This window comes from Monodon monoceros, unplaced genomic scaffold, assembly GCF_005190385.1.
Source record: "Monodon monoceros isolate NGI ecotype Baffin Bay Population unplaced genomic scaffold, NGI_Narwhal_1 Super_Scaffold_10, whole genome shotgun sequence".
Lineage (NCBI taxonomy): Eukaryota > Metazoa > Chordata > Mammalia > Artiodactyla > Monodontidae > Monodon > Monodon monoceros.
This window is the reverse complement of record NW_021703766.1, coordinates 55,504,859-55,524,734: the sequence shown is the minus strand read 5'-3', so window position 1 is coordinate 55,524,734 and position 19,876 is coordinate 55,504,859. Positions and strand designations below refer to the sequence as shown.

The window sequence follows — 19,876 nt, the reverse complement described above, 5'->3', positions numbered from 1 at the left end:
ATAGCCAAAAATAAATAAATAAAAAATTAAAAAAAAACTGCAATGAGCTACCACCTCATACCAGTCAGAACGGCCATCATCAAAAAATCTAGAAACAATAAATGCTGGAGAGGGTGTGGAGAAAAGGGAACCCTCCTACATTGTTGGTGGGAGCATAAATTGGTACAGCCACTATGGAGGACAGTGTGGAGTTTCCTTAAGAAACTAAAAATAGAGCTACCATATGATCCAGCAATCCCATTCCTGGGCATATATCCAGAGAAAACCATAACCTGAAAGAATACATGCCCCCCAGTGTTCACTGTAGCACTGTTTCTGATAGCCAAGACATGAAGCAACTTAAATGTCCATCAACAGAGGAATGGGTAAAGAAGATGTGCTACATATATACAATGGAATATTAATTACTCAGCCATAAAAAAGAACAAAATAATGCAATTTGCAGCAACATGCATGGGCTGGAGATTATCATACTGAGTGAAGTAAGTCAGACAGAGAAAGACAAATACCATATGATATTGCTTATATGCGGAATCTAAAAGAAATGATACAAATGAACTGATTTACAAAACAGAAACAGACTCACAGACTTAGAGAATGAACTTATGGTTACGGGGTTGGGGGGAAGAGTGGGGGGGAGGGGTAGATTGGGAGTCTGGGATTGATATGTACACACTATACTTAAAATAGATAACCAACAAAGACCTACTGTAAAAAACAAACAAACAAATATTTTTAAAATGCAAAAAAAAAAAAAGAGCAGACAGTAGAATCCAGGTTTATTTTCTCATTTCACACGCAGGAGTTGTGGTTTGTCAGCCACATGAAGGAAACTATAAATCCCCAGGAGGGCTTCCCTGGTGGCGCAGTGGTTAAGAACCCACCTGCCAATGCAAGGGACACGGGTTCGAGCCCTGGTCCGGGAAGATCCCACATGCCGCGGAGCAACTAAGCCCGTGTGCCACAACTACTGAGCCTGTGCTCTAGAGCCCGCGAGCCACAACTACCAAAGCCCACACGCCCAGAGCCCGTGCTCCGCAACAAGAGAAGCCACTGCAATGAGAAGCCCACACACCGCAATGAAGAGTAGCCCCCATTCGATGCAACTAGAGAATGCCCATGCGCAGCAACGAAGACCCAAAGCAGCCAAAAAGAAATAAATAAAATAAAAAATTTATTAAAATAAAAATCCCCAGGAAAGGAACAAAGGTCGTTAGCAACATCTGCCGACAGCATTTGGGGTCCAGAATCTCACTGCTGATGAGGTTTCCTAGGGCTATGCATCCTGCACAGGGAACCCAGCGGAGACTTACAGAGAGACCTCAGATCCCCACTTCCTCTTCCTGACGGCCTCACGCAGGTGGAGGATGCCCCCGAACCCGATGTCGTTCTTGCTCAAGTCCAGGTATCTCAGAGTTTGGTTGTTGAGGAGCACAGAAGCCATGGCCCGGCAGCAGACGGAGGTGAACAGGCACTTGTCCAGCCTGTGGGAGAGAAACAGGCAGCAGAAAAGTCACCACATCCCTCACCTGAGAGCTGAGCCAGCCTAGCTGCTCACAGCCTGGAAATCACACTGACCGGAATGAGTCATTTCATTCCAAGGAGCTTATTTTTCTTTTCAAAAATGTTATTTTATTTTGGAGTATAGTTGATTAACAATGTTGTGTTAGTTTCAGACATACAGCAAAGGGATTCAGTTGTACATATACATGTATCTATTCTTTTTCAAATTCTTTTCCCATTTAGGTCATTACAGAATATTAAGCAGATTTCTCTGTGCTATACAGTAAGTCCTTGTTGATTATTTTAAATACAGTAGTAGGACTTCCCTGGTGGCACAGTGGTTAAGAATCCACCTGCCAATGCAGGGGCAGGGGTTCGATCCCTGGCCAGGGAAGATCCCACATGCTGTGGAGCAACTAAGCCCATGTGCCACAACTACTGAGCCTGTGCTCTAGAGCCCATGAGCCACAACTACTGAAGCCATGCACCGAGAGCCCATGCTCTGCAACAAGAGAAGCCACCGCAATGAGAAGCCTGCACACTGCAACAAAGAGTAGCCACTGCTCGCCGCAACTAGAGAAAGCCCGTGAGCAGCAATGAAGACCCAACGCAGCCAAAATAAAATAAATAAATAAATAATTAAAAAAAAAAAACCAACCCAAGACTAACTTTCTGGAGTAAAAGAATTGTGACCTCCAGAACTCCCTTCGAGTAATTATTAACAAAAATGAAGTCCATTATCAGGACTAATCCTAGAAATTAAGGATGTAACCTACTGTGATTTAAATGCTCTAGAGTTATGTGATATCACTTATATGTGCAATATTAAAAAGAACACAAATGAGTATATATGCAAAATAAAAGTGAGGCAGGAGATAGATGGGCTCCAGGCTAGACATTTACAACTGGCCTCCTGTTTACACTTCCCTGGGTGAGAAGAAGTTGGGTTCCAGGCCAGACATTCATTATCAGCCCCCTGTTTACATTTCCTGAAGCAAGAGACAAATGGACTCCAGGACTACATATTTATGACCAGATTCCTGTCTATATTTCAAGATCTGCACCTCGATATAAAAACCAGTAACAGAAATAGGGTAAATAACTAGACACTGGACATTTTTATGGCAGGGACAGAGTGGGACAAACTCTGTTGAAAGATCAAGAGGTTACGTATTTCCCATCCTTGGGGCAAGGGAGACATTGCACATGTGCAGAAAGGCTCCTTGGGGGTCAAAAAGGAGGGGCACCACCCCACAACATGTGATGCTAAGGCCCTCCCATAGGCCTCTGGGCTGAAATCCATCTTGGAAAAAAGTTGCACATGCAAGTTGGGGAGGGTCCTAGGGAAGGTCAGGTGTGGAAAAAGAAATCAGATAACTGGCCAAAGGTAAACAAAGACCCGGAAGAACTGCCGTATATGAATGACTTAACCGCCTCTTTACAGGTCTCCTCCTCATTAGGGAGGACACCCATACCCTTGCTCTCCGGGTGTGCGTCTCTGCCCTGCTTCTATCTTAACTAAGCAAACTGTTTCTGTGTGCTCTCCCACTTGTTGCTGTGCTATGTCTCTAATAATAAACTTTGTACCTGTTCTACAGGTTTCTTTTTTTGCCTCCTTGAGAAATGCATTTTTCACTGGGGCAAGAGCCGGCGGGTGTGGTGGCTGGGATTCCTGGTTTTCATCCAGGCTCCCCAGGTTCAATCCCTGGGCAGGGAATTAAGATCTCGCTTCACGCCACCGCTCACTGCTGCCTCTCCGAGATCAGAAGCAGTCTCAGAGACATAGAAAACAAACTGGTGGTTACCAAAGGGGAGAGGGAAGAGGGGAGGGACAAATTAGGTGTACTGAATTAAGAGATACAAACTATCATGTATAAAATAGATAAGCAACAAGAACATATTGTACAGCATAGGGGATTGTAACCATTATCTTATAATAATGTTTAATGGGGGTATAATCTATCAAAATACAGAATCACTATGCTGTACACCTAAAACTAATATAATATTATAAATCAACTATACTTCAATAAAAAATAAAAGCTAACATTTCTGAGTGAAAAAAGTGATCTAGACTTAGAACCCAGATCATACCAATAGTGAACAGAAAATGCAGGTAGGAAAGAGGCAAAAAAAAGTTGTATATGTATAACTGAATCACTTTGCTGTACATCTGAAACTAACACAACATTGTAAATCAACTATACGCCAATAAAAAAAATAACTCAAAAAAAAGTTTCAACCTTTGTCATCAGAGATGTCTATAAATCTTTTCTAAATATTTAGGGTAACCACTAAAACAATTAAAAATAGGATGAATTCTTTCGAATCCCTTGGCTAGTATGCATGTTAGGATAGAGACCTTTAGGAGAAGGAAAAAATATACACAAAAAAAGATTCCCTAAGCATAAACATTGATTTTGGAAGACTCGCCATCTAAGGTATTAGTCTAAAATTAACAAATTCTTCTTTATCTTTCATTGAATGGAAGAATTTAACAATGGTCCTTAAACTCTAACATTCACAGGAATCATGGGAGGTGTTTGTGAAGCACAGACTGGGGGGTTCCCCACCCTCAGGGCACCACAAGATCCAGCAACCCCACTTCTGGGAATGGACCCAAAGGAATCGAAACCAGGATATGGAAGAGATGCCTGCACCCTCATGTTCATAGCAGCACTATTCACAATAGCCAAGACACGGAAGCAACCTCTATTCCCATCGACAGATGAATGGATAAAGAAGATGTGGCATATACATACAATGGAATACTACTCAGCCGATAAAAAGAATGAAATTCTGTTTGTGACAACATGGGTGGACCTTGAGGGCATTATGCTCAGTGACATAAACCAGACACAGAGAGACAAATGATGCAAGAATTTGCCTTTCTAACAACTTCCCTGATGAAAATGTTCCTAGTCTGAGGACTGTACTTTGAGAACCACTGCTCTGAAGTTTCCAAGTCCTCCAACCAAATGGAGGGAACACCCCAGAAGTGCAAAACACATTCCCACATTCTACCCCAAAAGAATTTTACAGACACTCGGTCTCAAAGAAGGAAACGGGGACAACTTACTCAAGAATCTGTAGGCCAGAGTCAGGGTTCATCAGGGCCTGACAGAGCAGGATAAGCCCGTCGTCCTTCAGGCTGTTAAAACCAAGGTCCAGACTTCTCAGGTTTTTATTTTTATCAAGAGCAGAAGCCATATCCGGACAGCACTCAGAGGTCAAGGCACAATTTCTCAGCCTGCAGAGAAACACCAACAAAAACACCCTTAGCTTTCTTTCCCGCCTTTTTTTTTTTTTTGGTATAACAGCTTTATCAAGATATAATTAACGTGCCATATAGTTCACCCATTGGAAGTGTACACACCATTGGTTTTCAGTATATTTACAGAGTTGCACAACATTTACCATGATTCTAGACCATTTTCATCACCACAAAAAGGAAAACGCTGTACGTTTTAGCAGTCATTCCCAATTTCTTCCCCCACACACCCCAGCTCTAGCAACCACTAATCTGATTTCTCTTCCTGTCAATTTGCCTATTCTAGACATTTAATATAAATAGAATCATACTATATGTGGTGTTTTGTGATTGGCTTTTTTCATTTAGCATAATATTTTCAAGATTCATCCACTTTGCAGCATGTATTAATATAGTTTGTTGCTTTTTATGGTTGAATAATATTCCATCATATGGAGAGACCACACTTTATCCATTCATCAGCTTTTGGACACTTGGATTGTTTCCCACTTTTTTGTTACTACAAATAATGCTGCTATGGAAATCCGTGTACAATTTTTTGTGCAGATTTTGTTTTTATTTCTCTTGCATGTATACCAAGGAGTAGAATTGCTGACTCATGTTACGTTTCTGTTTAACCTTTTGAGGAGATACCCGTCTGTCTTCCGAAGCAGCTGCACCAGTTCCTGCTTCTTTTTGGGATCCTGAAAGCTTCAATGGGTTCAGGGGATATTGTGTGTCAGTTTGGCATTTCTGCTTTTACCAGCCAGCAAATTTCTTTACGGTTTAAGACAGTCTGAGTTTAATTTCTGTCAATGACAGCCAATGTGCCCTGATACCTAGGGGAAGTCATTTAAAGAATTCAGGATAGAGTGAGATAAACACCAAACAAGATATCACTTAGTATGTATGCTGGTCCATATCACTGAGGTTGATACATGACTCACTTCTATGCAGAAAGCCAGGTCACATTACATTATTCTGATCTCAGAGGTATAACGCTCACTCCCAAACTCTAGGAGTTAGAGGAATACATTGGATCAGAGGTTCCCAAACTTTCTCCATTTATGCCCTCCTTAGCATCTCACTTTTTTCACATCACCCCTGTACTTCATTAAATTTTGCTCTGTGGAATTCCCTGGGGGTCCACGGGTTAGGACTCCACGCTTTCACTGCCGAGGGCCCGGGATTCAATCCCTGGTCAGGGAAACTAAGATCCCACAGGCCACACAGCATGGCCCAAAAAATTTAAAAAATAAAATAAAATCTGTTAAAAAACATTTTTGCAATGCACTTGCTCTGGTGATCGCAATTGCTAAAGAAGGAGCTTTGCAAAGATATGACATCATTGAAAGGAAGGTAGCACAACCGGATGTTAGAACAGAACTATCTCAAGCTAATAGTTCTTGCCGCGATGAACAGATGTCAGTATCTCTTACATTTAAAATATCCTGCAGCACCTCTCTGAGTTCACCCCTGGGTACCTCGGCACACAGTTTGAGAACTCTGCCGCTAGATAATTTGCCTCTGAAACTGAAATCATAACCACCTTCTTCTTCATTATGCTTTCTTCCAGTATCAGCACAATGCCTAAAATGCAGTAGGCACTTAATAAGTATGTTGCATAAATGGACACATATATCACAGTTGCTCTCCATTGCCCTATTCTACTCCAGGGAGTTCCAAAAAGAGGACATTTGGGGACTTACACCAGCCTCTGCAGAGGATACTGAGAGCGTTGCAAGGCATTCCAAAGCTGTTTTGCCCCATCGTCCTTCAAGGCATTTTTTGCCAAGCTCAAATGGGTCAGATTCTTGTTACTCGCAAGAGAAGAGATAAGACTTTTGCAGGAAAGTGACGTGAGGTCACAGTTCTCCAACCTGTGGGAGAGACACACACAGACAGGGTGCAATTTAATTCATGCCTGCGACAGGATTTTCCTTGTCTCGTGCTGAGAGATGAAGATTTCAATCAGGGCTTTCCTTCTAAATGCAAACGCCTCATCCTACTTCTGTTACCAGCTCTTAGGGCTTCCCAGATTTAAGGGGGAGAATAGAACTTTGATGTGAGAAGCAATTGGGGATCAGGAAAACAGTTACAGAGAGGGATGAAGAGGGAAGAGAAAGGGACCAGCAATGACTAAACAGTAAATAACGTATATGGAGGTGACCTGGGAAGAGACACCATCTCACAAGGTAAAGAAAGATAGAAACACGCACTGAAGACAGAAGCGGGCACTCGTATTAGAGAAACTAACATGTATAGGAAGGTCCTGAAAACGTTTTCATGTGTGGTGAGGGAAGTGCAAATGTAAACAAGAAGGTATCTAATGTTGTAATAACTTTGTATGGTGACAGGTGATAACTAGACTTATCATGGAGATCATTTTGTAGCATAGAAAAATATCAGATCACTGTGTCATACACCTGAAACTCATATAATATTGTAATTCAATTATACTTCAATTAAAAAATAATAAAGTGGTACTTGAGTCATAAATAAACAATAACATGTTATTTTCTGCTCAACAGATTGGCAAAAGCAGTAACAGTAACAAGAGTCGGATGAGAATTTGGAGTTGGGGGAACTTTCATACACACCATTGGTGGGACTGCAAATTGGTACCAACAGTCTGGAAACAAGCCTGGTAGAACTGAAGATGAATGCTCTCCATGATGTGGCAATTCTACTAGTGTATGTCGGTGTGTCAGTGTGTGTGTGTGTGTGTGTGTGTGTTAATAGCTCAACCCTCGGTGGCAAGTAAGATGGACACCTAAATTGTTGCACATTCATACAAATGTTATCATTCAGCACCAAAGAGGAACAGCCTATAGAAACGACTAAACACTGATGAAGACTAAAATGTCAGTTGATTGGAAAAAGCACACATTGCTCAATGAGGCCACTTATGTGAAATTCAAAGCACTGCAAAACTGTGCTCTGTTTAAGGATCCATATACAGTATTATCAGTGTAAATACAAATAAGGAGCCTGATCAACCCAATTCAAGATGGCTATGGGGGCATGGGGGTCATGGATTTGGGGATTGATATGATCAGTGGGGAAGGAAAATAGTACGGTTAAGGCTCTATTTCAAAAACTGGATGATGGATACATCAGGCTCATTATAGTTATATATTCTAGGATATTAGGTGCAAATTTGTACTTTTATGTAGTTCTGTCTCTCTGTCTCTGTCTCTCTGTCTGTCTCTCTCTCAGCTCAAGACTTCATTGCCCCATCTATGTCATTAACAATCACGACTTAATTTTGCTCCATTATACACACATTCCCCCATTTCTGTTTTTCTCCTAGAAACACTCAATCTACCAAACAACTGGGCAACAGCATGACAACCACAAAAAGACTTACGACAGCTTCTCCAGTTGGGCCACTGGCAGGTGGTGACATGGTTCAAACCTCTCCAGGGAGCTACGTTTCAGCATTAGAGTCTTCAGGTGAACATTGTTTTTGAGATTCCTGGCGAGATCAGCCCAATTTCTCGGGCTGAAAGGGCAATCTTCCAACCTACAGAAGCCACGCAAAAACACTGAACCTTAGCTCCTGGGGAAAATGGTACCCACATAGCCACCTAGACCTCACCTACTGTCTCACATCCTTGTTCTTCAGCCAAGAGTGACTGGAGGGGTGATTTCCATCTTGCCTGAGTGAACCCGCATCAAATTCAGTGTCTGAATTGCAAATAATCAATAGAAAATAATACACACTCAGGGCCATGACAAATTGGCATGGGCTAACTGTCGGGCTCTAATTCCAAACCAGAGACTTGATTCTGCCCCTGAAACACAACTTCTTTTTAACATTTATTGGGCAAACCATTTTCAGGATAAAGAATGAGATTCAGTCAAACTATGGCCCGTGGACCAAATTTGCATTACCACCTGGTCCTGTACAGCCTGTGAACTGAGTGATCTAAAATTTTTTTTAAAATTTGGGCTTCCCTGGTGGCGCAGTGGTTGAGAGTCCGCCTGCCGATGCAGGGGACGCAGGTTCGTACCCCGGTCCGGGAAGATCCCACATGCCGCGGAGCGGCTGGGCCCGTGAGCCATGGCCAGTGAGCCTGCGCGTCCGGAGCCTGTGCTCCGCAACAGGAGAGGCCACAACAGTGAGAGGCCCGCGTGCCGCAAAAAAAAAAAAAAAAAAAACTTAAAATTTATTTTTGGCTGTGTTGGGTCTTTGTTGCTGCACACGGGCTTTCTCTAGCTGCAGCGAGAGGGGGTTACTCTTTGTTGCAGTGCTCGGGCTTCTCATTGCGGTGGCTTCTCTTGTTGTGGAGCATAGGTTCTAAGGCGCACGGACTCAGTAGTTGTGGCTCGCGGGCTCTAGAGCGCAGGCTCAGTAGTTGTGGCGCACGGGCTTAGTTGCTCTGTGACATGTGGGATCTTCCCGGACCAGGGCTCGAACTCATGGCCCCTGCATTGGCAGGCAGATTCTTAACCACTGCACCACCAGGGAAATCCCTAAAATTTTTTTTAATAGTTAAAGAATATTTTGTGACACTTGAAAATTAAATGAAATTCAAATTGCAGTGTTCATACATAAATAAAATCACTAGTAAATTATATAATTATTACAGTTAATAATACAATTGATAATAAATCATTAAAGTTATTGATGAACTCTATGAATACATAATTATTGATCATAATAAAGTTTTATTGGAACACAACCATGCCTATTCATTTGCATATTGGCAATGGATATTTTAGCACTCTGTCACCACTATTTAATTCAGATGTTATAGCAGAGTTGGACAGTCTTGACAGAGACTGTACGTCTTGCAAAGTTAAAAATATTCCTTGCCTGGCCCTTCATAGAAAAGGTTTGCTGAACGCTGACACCGATAATAATATAGTAAGAAAAATCAGGAAGTAATGAGTTTTAACTATTACCTTTGTTTTTTAATATAATTTATTCGATACTAAGTTTATGTGAGTTAGTTTTTTAATAATGCTGTTTAACAACCCTCACCAAATTCCTGAATGTTTAACAATCAGCTCTTGCAAGCCAGGGTGGGCTGGCCCAAGCTCACCCCTAAGGCTATGGTTTCTCTATCTCAGACACACCTGGGACATCAAATTGTAGTTTTCAAGCTGAGTGAAACTTAGAACCAGAGGGTAGAATGGTGGTTGCAGGGGCTGGGGTGGGGGAAATGATGGTCAAAGGGCACAAACTTCCAGTTATAAGATGAATAACTTCTGGAGACCTAATGTACATCATGGTGACGATGGTTAACAAGACTGTAGTGTATACTTGACGTTTGCTAAGAGAGTTGATCTCAAGTGTTCAGATGGTGGCTTTGTGAGGTGGCACATGGGTTATGTAGCCTGACTGTGGCAATCATTTCACAGTGCATACATATATGAAATTGTCACCTTAAAAAATATCTGAGTGAACAGCCATAAAAAATAATGAAATATTACCATTCACGGCAACATGGATAGACCCAGAGATTATCATACTGAGTGAAGTGATTTAACGACAAATATTTTGATATCACTTATATTGGAATCTAAAACATAATATAAATAAATTTATTTATGAAAGAGAAACAAACTCACAGGCATAGAAAATAAACTTATGGTTACCAAAGGGGAAAGGGGTGGGGAGAGGGATAAATTAGGAGTTTAGGATTAACAGATATACACCATTATATATAAAATATATAAACAATAAGGGTTTACTGTAGAGCACAGGGAACTATATTCAATATCTCACAATAACCTATAATGGATGAGCATCTGCAAAAATATATGTATAACACAACAATGTAAAGCAATTATACTCCAATAAAGATGTTAAAAAAATATATATGGAGGGCTTCCCTGGTGACCCAGCGCTTAAGAATCCTGCCTGCCAATGCAGGGGACACGGGTTAGAGCCCTGGTCCAGGAAGATCCCACATGCCACAGAGCAACTAAGCCCATATGCCACAACTGCTGAGCCGGCGCTCTAGAGCCCGAGAGCCACAACTACTGAAGCCCGCACGCCTAGAGCCCGTGCCCTGCCACAAGAGCAGCCACCGCAATGAGAAGCCCGCGCACTGCAACAAACACCCAACTCAGCCAAAAATAAATAAATAAATTTATTAAAAATATATATATGTATAACTGAATCACTTTGCTGTACACCCGAAACTAACACAATATTGTAAATCAGCTCTACTTTGATAAAAGAAAAAAGCTGAGTGAAACTGACAACTGATTGCAGTAAGATGTCAGGCAGGCTGAGCATGTAACCCCCCCCCCCCGAACGGACTGCCTGGGTACCAGGGTTCTCTCTCCATCCCTCCCAGTCTCACCTCAGACACTGTAGAAAACACTGGGGGTGTTTCAAGGCATTGCACAGCAACTCCATGACCTGGCATCTCACTTCCGTGTCTTGTATTTCCAAGTATCTCAGGTACTGGTTTTCCACCAAAACCCTGATTAAGTCTTCATTCAACACGAGGGGGCTCACGTGCCTAAAGCTGCAGAGGTAAGCAGTGTCCGGTTATCATAGGCTCGCATCAGCCCATCAGCTCTTTTTTCTTGAACAGCTTTATCGAGGTATAATCGACACACCAAAAAAAGTGCGTCTATCATATACCTAATGCACCCAATTTCATGAGTTTGGATGTGTTCATACACCCATGAAACCATCACCACAATCAAGGTGGCTAATTAGTTTTTTTTCCCCTCCAGCTTTGTTGAGATGATACAGATAACAATGTATCAGTTTAGTGTACATCACTTGTTGATTTGATGCACTTACATATTGCAAAATGACTACCACTTGAGCATCAGCTAACCGCCTCCATCTGGTCACATACTTACCATTTCTTTTTTGGGGTGAGGACATTGAAGATCTATTTTCTTAGCAACTTTCAAGTATACCATACAGTATTGTTAACTACAGTCACCATGCTGTGCATTAGATCCCCAGAAAGTATTCAATGTTTAACTAGGAGTTTATAGTACTTTTTTTTTTTTGCGGTACGAGGGCCTGTCGCTGTTGTGGCCTCTCCCGTTGCGGAGCACAGGCTCCTGACGCGCAGGCTCAGAGGCCATGGCTCACGGGCCCAGCCGCTTTGCGGCATGTTGGATCTTCCCAGACCGGGACACGAACCTGTGTCCCCTGCATCGGCAGGCGGACTCTCAACCACTGCGCCACCAGGGAAGCCTATAGTACATTTTGACCAACATTTCCCCATTCGCTAATTAGTTCTTCTTCGTTCAATCAGTCCATAAATGCATGAGGCCCCTTTCTGTGCAGCCCAAGGCTCCAAACTGGATTCTCTTCTCAGCTCAGCCTCCTAGTTGGACGACCTTACGTGAGTCACTTAATCTCCCCGAGATTCATTTCACATACTCGAGAAAGCTCATGACATTCTCCACTTAGGACGTTCGTGAGAATTAACACAAGTGATGCCTGTAAGAGGTTATGCATAGGGCTTGATGTAGAAAGGAAGGCACTCAAAAAATGGGAGCTAGGGACTTCCCGGGTGGTCCAGGGGTTAAGATTTCGCCTTCCAATGCAGGGGGCGTGGGTTCGACCTTTGGTCCGGGAGCTAAGATTCCCACATGCCTTGCGGCCAGAAAAGCAAAACATAAAACAGAAACAATAGTGTAATAAATTCAATAAATGTTTTTAAAGAATTGGTCCACGTCAAAATAATCTTTTTAAAACAATGGGAGTTAATGATAATCATTACAATAACAGGAGAGAAAATAGGTCAGATACTGGTCAAGTGGGCTATTTCAAGGAATTTTGATGAAGTATTGAGTTTCTGGGTTTTAAAAACCATAGGGAGAGGGTGTATAAGGTAATAGCTAAGAGAACTGATTCTGGAGTTTAAATCTGTATTCCAATTACATACCAGCTGTGTAACCTCGTGCCCTAGCTTCCTCATGAAATACCTACTTCTTTAGGATGGCTGTGAGTTTTAAGAGCACTGAAATGTAATGCTGGACCTAAGACAGCCCAGCAGAGGGTGAGTGCTACATAAATGTCTGTACATTTTTTGCTATTGAAGATAATGTTGCAGTGATGTTCTCAACCATTCCTCCGAGTCTGTGCATATGTATTTACCTTGGGTGGATTTTAAAAAGTGGACCTTGGGGTCAAGGTGTACATGCACTTTTCATTTCGTAGAGCCCGCCAAACTGCAACTGGATCTGGCTCACCTTCTTCCCTCCTTCATGGAAATCTTGACCTGTGACACGCAGGGGCCTGCTAAGCGTGATTCATCACAGAAGTGTGGTGTGGCGATGGAGGAGGCGAGCCTCAGACCACCTGAGATGGGGAGCGTTCCCCAAAGCTTACTAGCTGTGTGATCTCAGACAAGTCACTTAACCTCTCTGGTTCTCCCTTTAAAAAAATCAGGATAACAGTACTTACCCCAAAGGGATGCAGTGGTACACCATACTAAGTACCGGCTTAGCACATCACCATTCAGGCAGTAAAAACAACTAGGAGTTTTAGTTTTTTGAGGAACCTCCATGCCATTTTCCACAGTGGCCGCCAATTCATGTTTTCACCAACAGTGCACTGGAGTTCTCTTTTCTCTGCATCCTCACCAACACTTACTATCTCTTGTGTTTTTGATGACAGGTGTGAGGTGATATGTCATTGTGTTTTTCATCTGCATTCCTCTAATGTTTAGTGATGTTGAGCCTCTTTTCATGAGCCTGTTGGCCATCTGTATGTCTTCTTTAGAAAAACGACCTCACTTACACGTGGAATCTAAAAAATAACGAAACTCATAGAAAAAGAGATCAGATTTATGGTTGTCAGAGGCGGGGGTGGGGGAATTGAGCGAAGGTGGTCAGAAGGTACAAGCTTCCAATTATAAGACAAATAAGTGCTGGGGTGACTGTAGTTAACAATGCTGTGTGGTAGATTTGAAAGATGCTAAGAGAGTAGACCATTCAATCACTAGGAAAGAACATTTTGGTAACTGTATGAGGTGATGGATGGTAACTAAACTTACTGCGCTCGTCATTTTGCAATATATTAAGAGCAAAATATATTATATTTGCAAGTCATTATGCTGTAAAACTTAAACCTACAGTGTTATATGTCAGTTATATCTCAGTAAGACTAGGAAAAAAACCTATGGACGTGGATGCCTTGAGCACATCTAGTGTGAGCAGAGAGGGAAACAGACTGTTTCCATGGAATTCCTTCCAACTAGGATTTGTTTTATACTCACATCAGTTTTTGGAGTTTACAGTGTGGATGTTTCAGTGCTGTAGAAAGGACCTTCACCGAATCAGGATCCATAGTGCTGTTTGTCACAGCCAGGACTTCCAAACTCTCATGTGTCCTAAACACAGAGCAGAAGTCTTGCCACCAGAGATAACACCTATCACTGCCCTCTGGTCTGTGTGGGAGAAAAAGAGAAAAGGGCTCATCGTTAGAGATTAAGCTTGAGAAAACCTACTAGCAAACCCAGGGCTTCCTTATGGTCACAGACCCCTTTGTGACTTTCAAAAGATGCCCTCATTTAAGAAGATGCCCAGCAGAACTGTTTCAGGATTTTTCATTTCATTCCAGGGAGACTCGTGGCCTCACTTATATTGTCCTATGACTTAGGGAAAAAAGGAGTTGCTTTTTAATCACTTAGGATTTATATGAGGGCAGAGATTAGGATGCAAAATATCATCCATATCTTACTCTGTGCTTATGAAATTGTTACTAAAAAGAAAAAACTCTATATAGGAACAGAATAAGGGAAAATTATTCTTTCTTTTTGGGGGGTGGGGGAGGGGCACGGTGAGCCAGAATCCAAAACCCAGAGAAGGATCTGCACGTAGTGTCTTTGGCTCCGGGAACACCTCGAATTTTCTCCTTCATTCTTCCCCATCATAGGAAGTCTCGTTGGACAGCACTTCCTTAGAGACTTAAAGGCTTATGATATACAGAATTGGGGTGATAGATGAAACAGAGTCCCCACATACATGGGAAAGAGGGTGTGTAGCATAGAGGCAAGGTAGGTGAACCACTCATCTTGTTTTTTTCCAGGATTCTCCCAGTTTTAGCATGGAAATCGGCACCCCAGGAACACCTTCTGTTTGTTTTTGGTTTTTTTTTAACATCTTTATTGGAGTATAATTGCTTTACAATTGTGAGTTAGTTGCTGCTGTATAATAAAGTGAATCAGCTATTCATATACATATGCCCCATATCTCCTCCCTCTTTCGTCTCCCTCCCATTCTCCCTATCCCACCCCTCTATGTGGTCACAAAGCACCGAGCTGATCTCTCTGTGCTATGCGGCTGCGTCCTACTTGCTACCTATTTTACGTTGTGTTCTGTTTTTAAGACTGAAAGTCCCATGTGCAAGGGATCCCCTCAAGACGGAGGTGGTTGCCCTAGATGCCCAGGAGATGGTAGGCAAGGTCCCCGATAGGACCGTGAATCTACCAAGGGAGAGATGGGTGCACTTACCCAGAGGCAGGAAGGGGATCCGGGTAGAGCCTGCTCGCTTTGGTGATGATCAGGGTGATAGTCAGCTCTAACTCCTGCAAACGTCGACAGAACTTGAGGCAAAAGGCAGACACTTGCACGTCTTTACTTCTGCTGATGACCAAAGTAGCTTTACGATAGTTGTTTAGGATCTGACTCACAAATACCTCCTCCCGGATTTCATGCAGACAGTTGAATAGCTGTGGGACCCCGTGGTGTGGGGTTGGTGGATCACATTCATGTGGCTCGACTGCGACTTTCAGCAATTTCTTCTTGTTGCCCAAGGACACCTTGCATCCGAACACCTGCTCCACGGCTAGAGCGCACGTGTCATTTAAAAGGCCAAATAAAAAAAGTGCCATCTGGGTGAGATGGTTTCTCTTTCTTCCGGGATGTGCTATCAGACGTAGGACATGGAACCGGTCCAACACATGGAAATTTCTGAGTCTTCGTGGGAAGCAGAGAACATACAACAAGGCAGCAAAAAATTCCTGGAAGCTCAAGTGGGCAAAGGCATAAAGGTCTTTGTTGCCCACCACCCTTCGAAAAATATTCGCGCTGAGAAAAATCTCGATGTCTGTTTCATCCAGTCTGGCCAGATTGAGATCTCTCTTATTAAACACCCATCTCCTTTCCCACATACCCTCTGCGGCCAAGGAGCACAGACCTTTCAATTGTTCTTGGTGAGTCTTATTGAAAAGGTCTCTAACCCTGGTTGGAAACAAGCTGGAAAGAAAGTAGACGAATACAGCTGTGGCGTTTGGAAATGTGTGCAGGAGATTTGCTCCTCTCTCCATCTGCTGTTTCAGACAAGAACATACCATCCAGCAGATGACAGGGACCTGGCACATGGAGAAGAGAATCGTGTTTCCCATGACAAAACTCAAGGCTTCATCGGCTTCGCTCTTGTTTCTGAAGTACGTCCTGAAATACCTGGATCTCTCAGGCACACTAAACCCTGTAAGGGTTATCAGAGACGGGCATTTCAGAAAGGGATTCAAGTTCTTCCAAGAGGTGAACCTCAGGAAGATGATCAGCGTGGCCCCAGGAAGCATTCTTTTGCTCAGCAAACTGGTCAGGAGGACAGACCAGGGCACCTTCTGGCTCCAGTCTTCACTCAGGTCCTCTGGCCTATCTATGAGGGTTGAGGTTAGTTCCTCAAAACCATCAAAGAAGAGCAGAAGCTGGTCTGCTTTGGATATGATCTTGGACGCCAGAGCCCGAGACCCGGACAACTTGCGTGCAATGAGCTCAGCGAAGCTCTGCTCGTCCAACTGGTCCATCTCCTGGCAATGGAAGTAGAAAGCGTTCCAGAGCTTGTGGGCATAGAACTTGTTTTCTGCCCATTCTAACATCACTTTTTTGGCCAGGCTTGTTTTTCCAACCCCGGCGACCCCCTGAAGAACCACAGTCTTGGGCTGTCTTCCTTGAGGTTTTCTGGGAAGAAGTAGACAGGGTAAGAATGTCTCTTCTCTGTGTAGGTCTTGGTAAAAGAAGTCCATGTGGTTCCCAGGCCAAGTGGTGCTGTTCCATAGGGTCGAATATTCATTCATCAAGTGTAGTCTGTACTCCCGTAATTTATCTGGATGAATGAGAAGGGAGAGATACAGGGTACAGCATCAGTTGTTTGTGAGAACTAACTGAACAACCAGAAAACGAGGCTTGACGTCCACATCCAGCTCCAGGACACAGTGCATCAATCACGCACGTTTCCGGAGAGCAGGGCATCAATTAAGAAGCTGCAAGGAACAGAACAGACAACTTGAAGTGGCTTAGACAAAGCAAGAACTGCTCTTTACATAAGAAGTGGGGGGTGGTTATAAAGTTCTTGAAATTGGTTCAGTGACCCCATAGCTTCTATTGGCACCGCAGTTCTTTTGGTCCCTTCTTCCTACTTCTTAATTCTCAGAAGATGGCTGGGGTAGCTTTACCTATGTTATTTGTATTTTTTAAATTAAAAAATATATTTTTAAAATTTTATTTTGGCTGCATCACACGGCTTGTGGAATCTTAGCTTCCCCAACCAAGGATGGAACCTGGGCCCTCAGTAGTGAAAAGCGCCGAGTCCTAATCACTGGACCCCCAGGGAGTTCCCTAGAATCCTACTTTGATGGTCCAGGATAATGGAGTAGGGGAAGGAGGGATGGATTAAGATAACTGCTGTGTTTGCCTATCTGCTGACCATTCCTAGCCTGGCAACAGCACCCTAAATTTTTTGGAGAACTGCCCCCTTCGCACTCTCTGACCGTTACTTTGGACAGTGGCTGGACCTACCATCAAGCTGTCTCATAAGCACATAAGCCAGTGTCCACCTGCCAGAGCATTTCACCACATCATTCATCGAGGAGCTCATGGTCTCAGTTCATTCAGGGGAGTGAGCTCCAGGACTTGTGTTGGACAAATGAGAAATAAGCACTCTGTTTTCCTGCTGGTGTTGCTAAGGGCAGCTGGTGGCAGAAACGGCCAGTGTGCAGAGGAGGGACCACTCAAGACTGAATCCAATGGAAGGAGGGAGAGAGTGATGTCTCGAGGATGTAGGCTGAGCCCCTGCATCCAGCTGGGTCGGTGGCCGGACTTCCCGCTTAGGTGAGTGCACAGCTGCTCTCTTTTCTGAAGTTCTGATTCACAGAAGGGACACTAGGCATACGCATTTACAACCTGCCTTGCCTTGGGGACTGGGCTTCTCATCCCCACCCATAGCCTGTTTTCCACCAGAATCTGCACAGGGCCAGCACATACCAGCCTCATCTTCCTCCAAGTTCATTTGTGTTTCTCTTGGGTTCAAGGCCTCTGGTTCCAAGTTAGGTAAAATGTCTGGAACAGACAAACAAAGAGCCCCTCATTGGAATGATAAGGTGGACAGAACAGGGAGAGCAACATGGAGGTAACGGGACCTTTTAGGATAGCGGCAGCCACGTCATTCACGAGTCTCATTCTCTCACCACCTTAGTTCAGGGAGAAGAAGATTACCTAGACCTCCCATCTTGATGTTAGGAAGTGTGAAAATGGTGGTGTGTCAGAAGGTCCTGAGGAGGGTGTTTAATAACATATAAATGTACAGCCCAGCCAAACACTGCACTCACACACACACACATATGTAAAACACATAAACACTTTAATATACATCTATGTGCATTTAGGAAGCAACCTAAATGTCCATCGACAGATGAATGGGTAAAAAAGATGTGGTACATACATACAATGGAATAGTACTCAGCCCTAAGAAAGAATGAAATAATGCCATTTGCAGCAACATGGATGGAATTAGAGATATGTGGAATCCAGAAAATGATACAAATGAACTTATTTACAAAACAGGAATAGACCCCCACACACAGAAAGCAAACTTATGGTTACCAAAGGGAAAAGGTATGAGGAGGGATAAATTGGGAGATTGGGATCAACATACACACACTACTATATATAAAATAGATAACTAATAAGGACCTACTGTATAGCACAGGGAACTCTACTCAGTACTCTGTAATGGTCTATATGGGAAAAGAATCTAAAAGAGAGTGGGTATATGTATATGTATAACTGACTCACTTTGCTGTACTAACACCTGAAACTGAAACTAACAACACTGTAAATCAACTATACTCCAATAAAAACTTAAAAAATAATAAAATAAACAACAAGATCCTACTGTATAGCACAGGGAACTCTACTCAATATTTTGTAATAAGCTATAATGGAAAAGAATCTGTAAAAGAATATATATATATATATATATATATATATATATATATATATATACGAATCACTGTGCTGTACACCTGAAACTAACCCAACCGTGTAAATCAACTATACTTCAATGAAAAAGGGAGCCAATTTCCAAATTAAAAAATAAAACCATAATCGACAGAAATAAAAAAACGCTTTAATATACATTTATGTATGTGCTATATGTGTATATATCTATGTATGTGCATATTTAGATGTATAAGATAGTAAAGTATAAATATAGTGTATCTACATAGGAGAAGCTAGTGAAGCGTTTAGTTCTGTAGCACCCAAGCCCAACCCCATCTTGTATACCAGATTCTCACTCACCATTCAGCTCCATCTGTACCCGAAGACACAGTTCTGCCTGGTCCATCTTGGCGAAGATGTCGTGAGTCACCTCCCAAGCGAGGCGTCCAGGGAAGGACTCGATTAGGAGGTGAACCACCTCCGCCCACCGGGCTGTTTTTAGCTGGTCCCAGCTGATCTGGAGAGAGCCAGGTCTGGGGCTCTCTTCCACTAAAAGCTGCTTGAACCTCTGTAGATTCTCCTTGCTTAAATAGACCATGTACAGCATGACTCCGTCTTTGAAAGGCAAAGCGGAGGAGGAAGAGGATGGGAAGAAAGAAAGCGAGTGAGCGGAGGAAGGAGGGGGGGAAGGAGATGAGGAAGAGCGGGGGGAAGAGTCAGAATCCCAGCTCACGTCACTCATCTGTACCCGAGGCCGAGGGCCTCAGCGCCAGCGATAACGAAGACCAGTTGGAAGAGAGAAGAGACGCGACCTGGGGAGACATGAAGTTATAGGGACGTGAGAACACCACCCCAGGGGACAGATTTATGTAATCCATACTTGATGGAGCATACCATGTGCTGGATATCCTCTTCCCCTCCCTTCCTCCAAGATTCTCTGAAAGACCTGGGAGCCCCTCC

The 19,876-nt window shown here is 43.1% G+C and overlaps 1 protein-coding gene across 1 annotated transcript; it reads right to left on the bottom strand.

The window, feature by feature from the left end:
* Positions 1-1,309: 1,309 nt before the first annotated feature.
* On the bottom strand, positions 1,310-19,658 carry NLRP8 (NLR family pyrin domain containing 8). Its single transcript, XM_029236433.1, has 9 exons — positions 19,277-19,658; positions 17,960-18,034; positions 15,203-16,802; positions 13,966-14,136; positions 11,074-11,241; positions 8,124-8,279; positions 6,463-6,633; positions 4,583-4,753; positions 1,310-1,484 (listed from the first exon to the last, which is right to left on the bottom strand). Exons 1-9 carry the CDS (start codon positions 19,656-19,658, stop codon positions 1,310-1,312), a joined length of 3,069 nt encoding a protein of 1,022 aa, XP_029092266.1.
* Between the last annotated feature and the right edge of the window lie 218 nt (positions 19,659-19,876).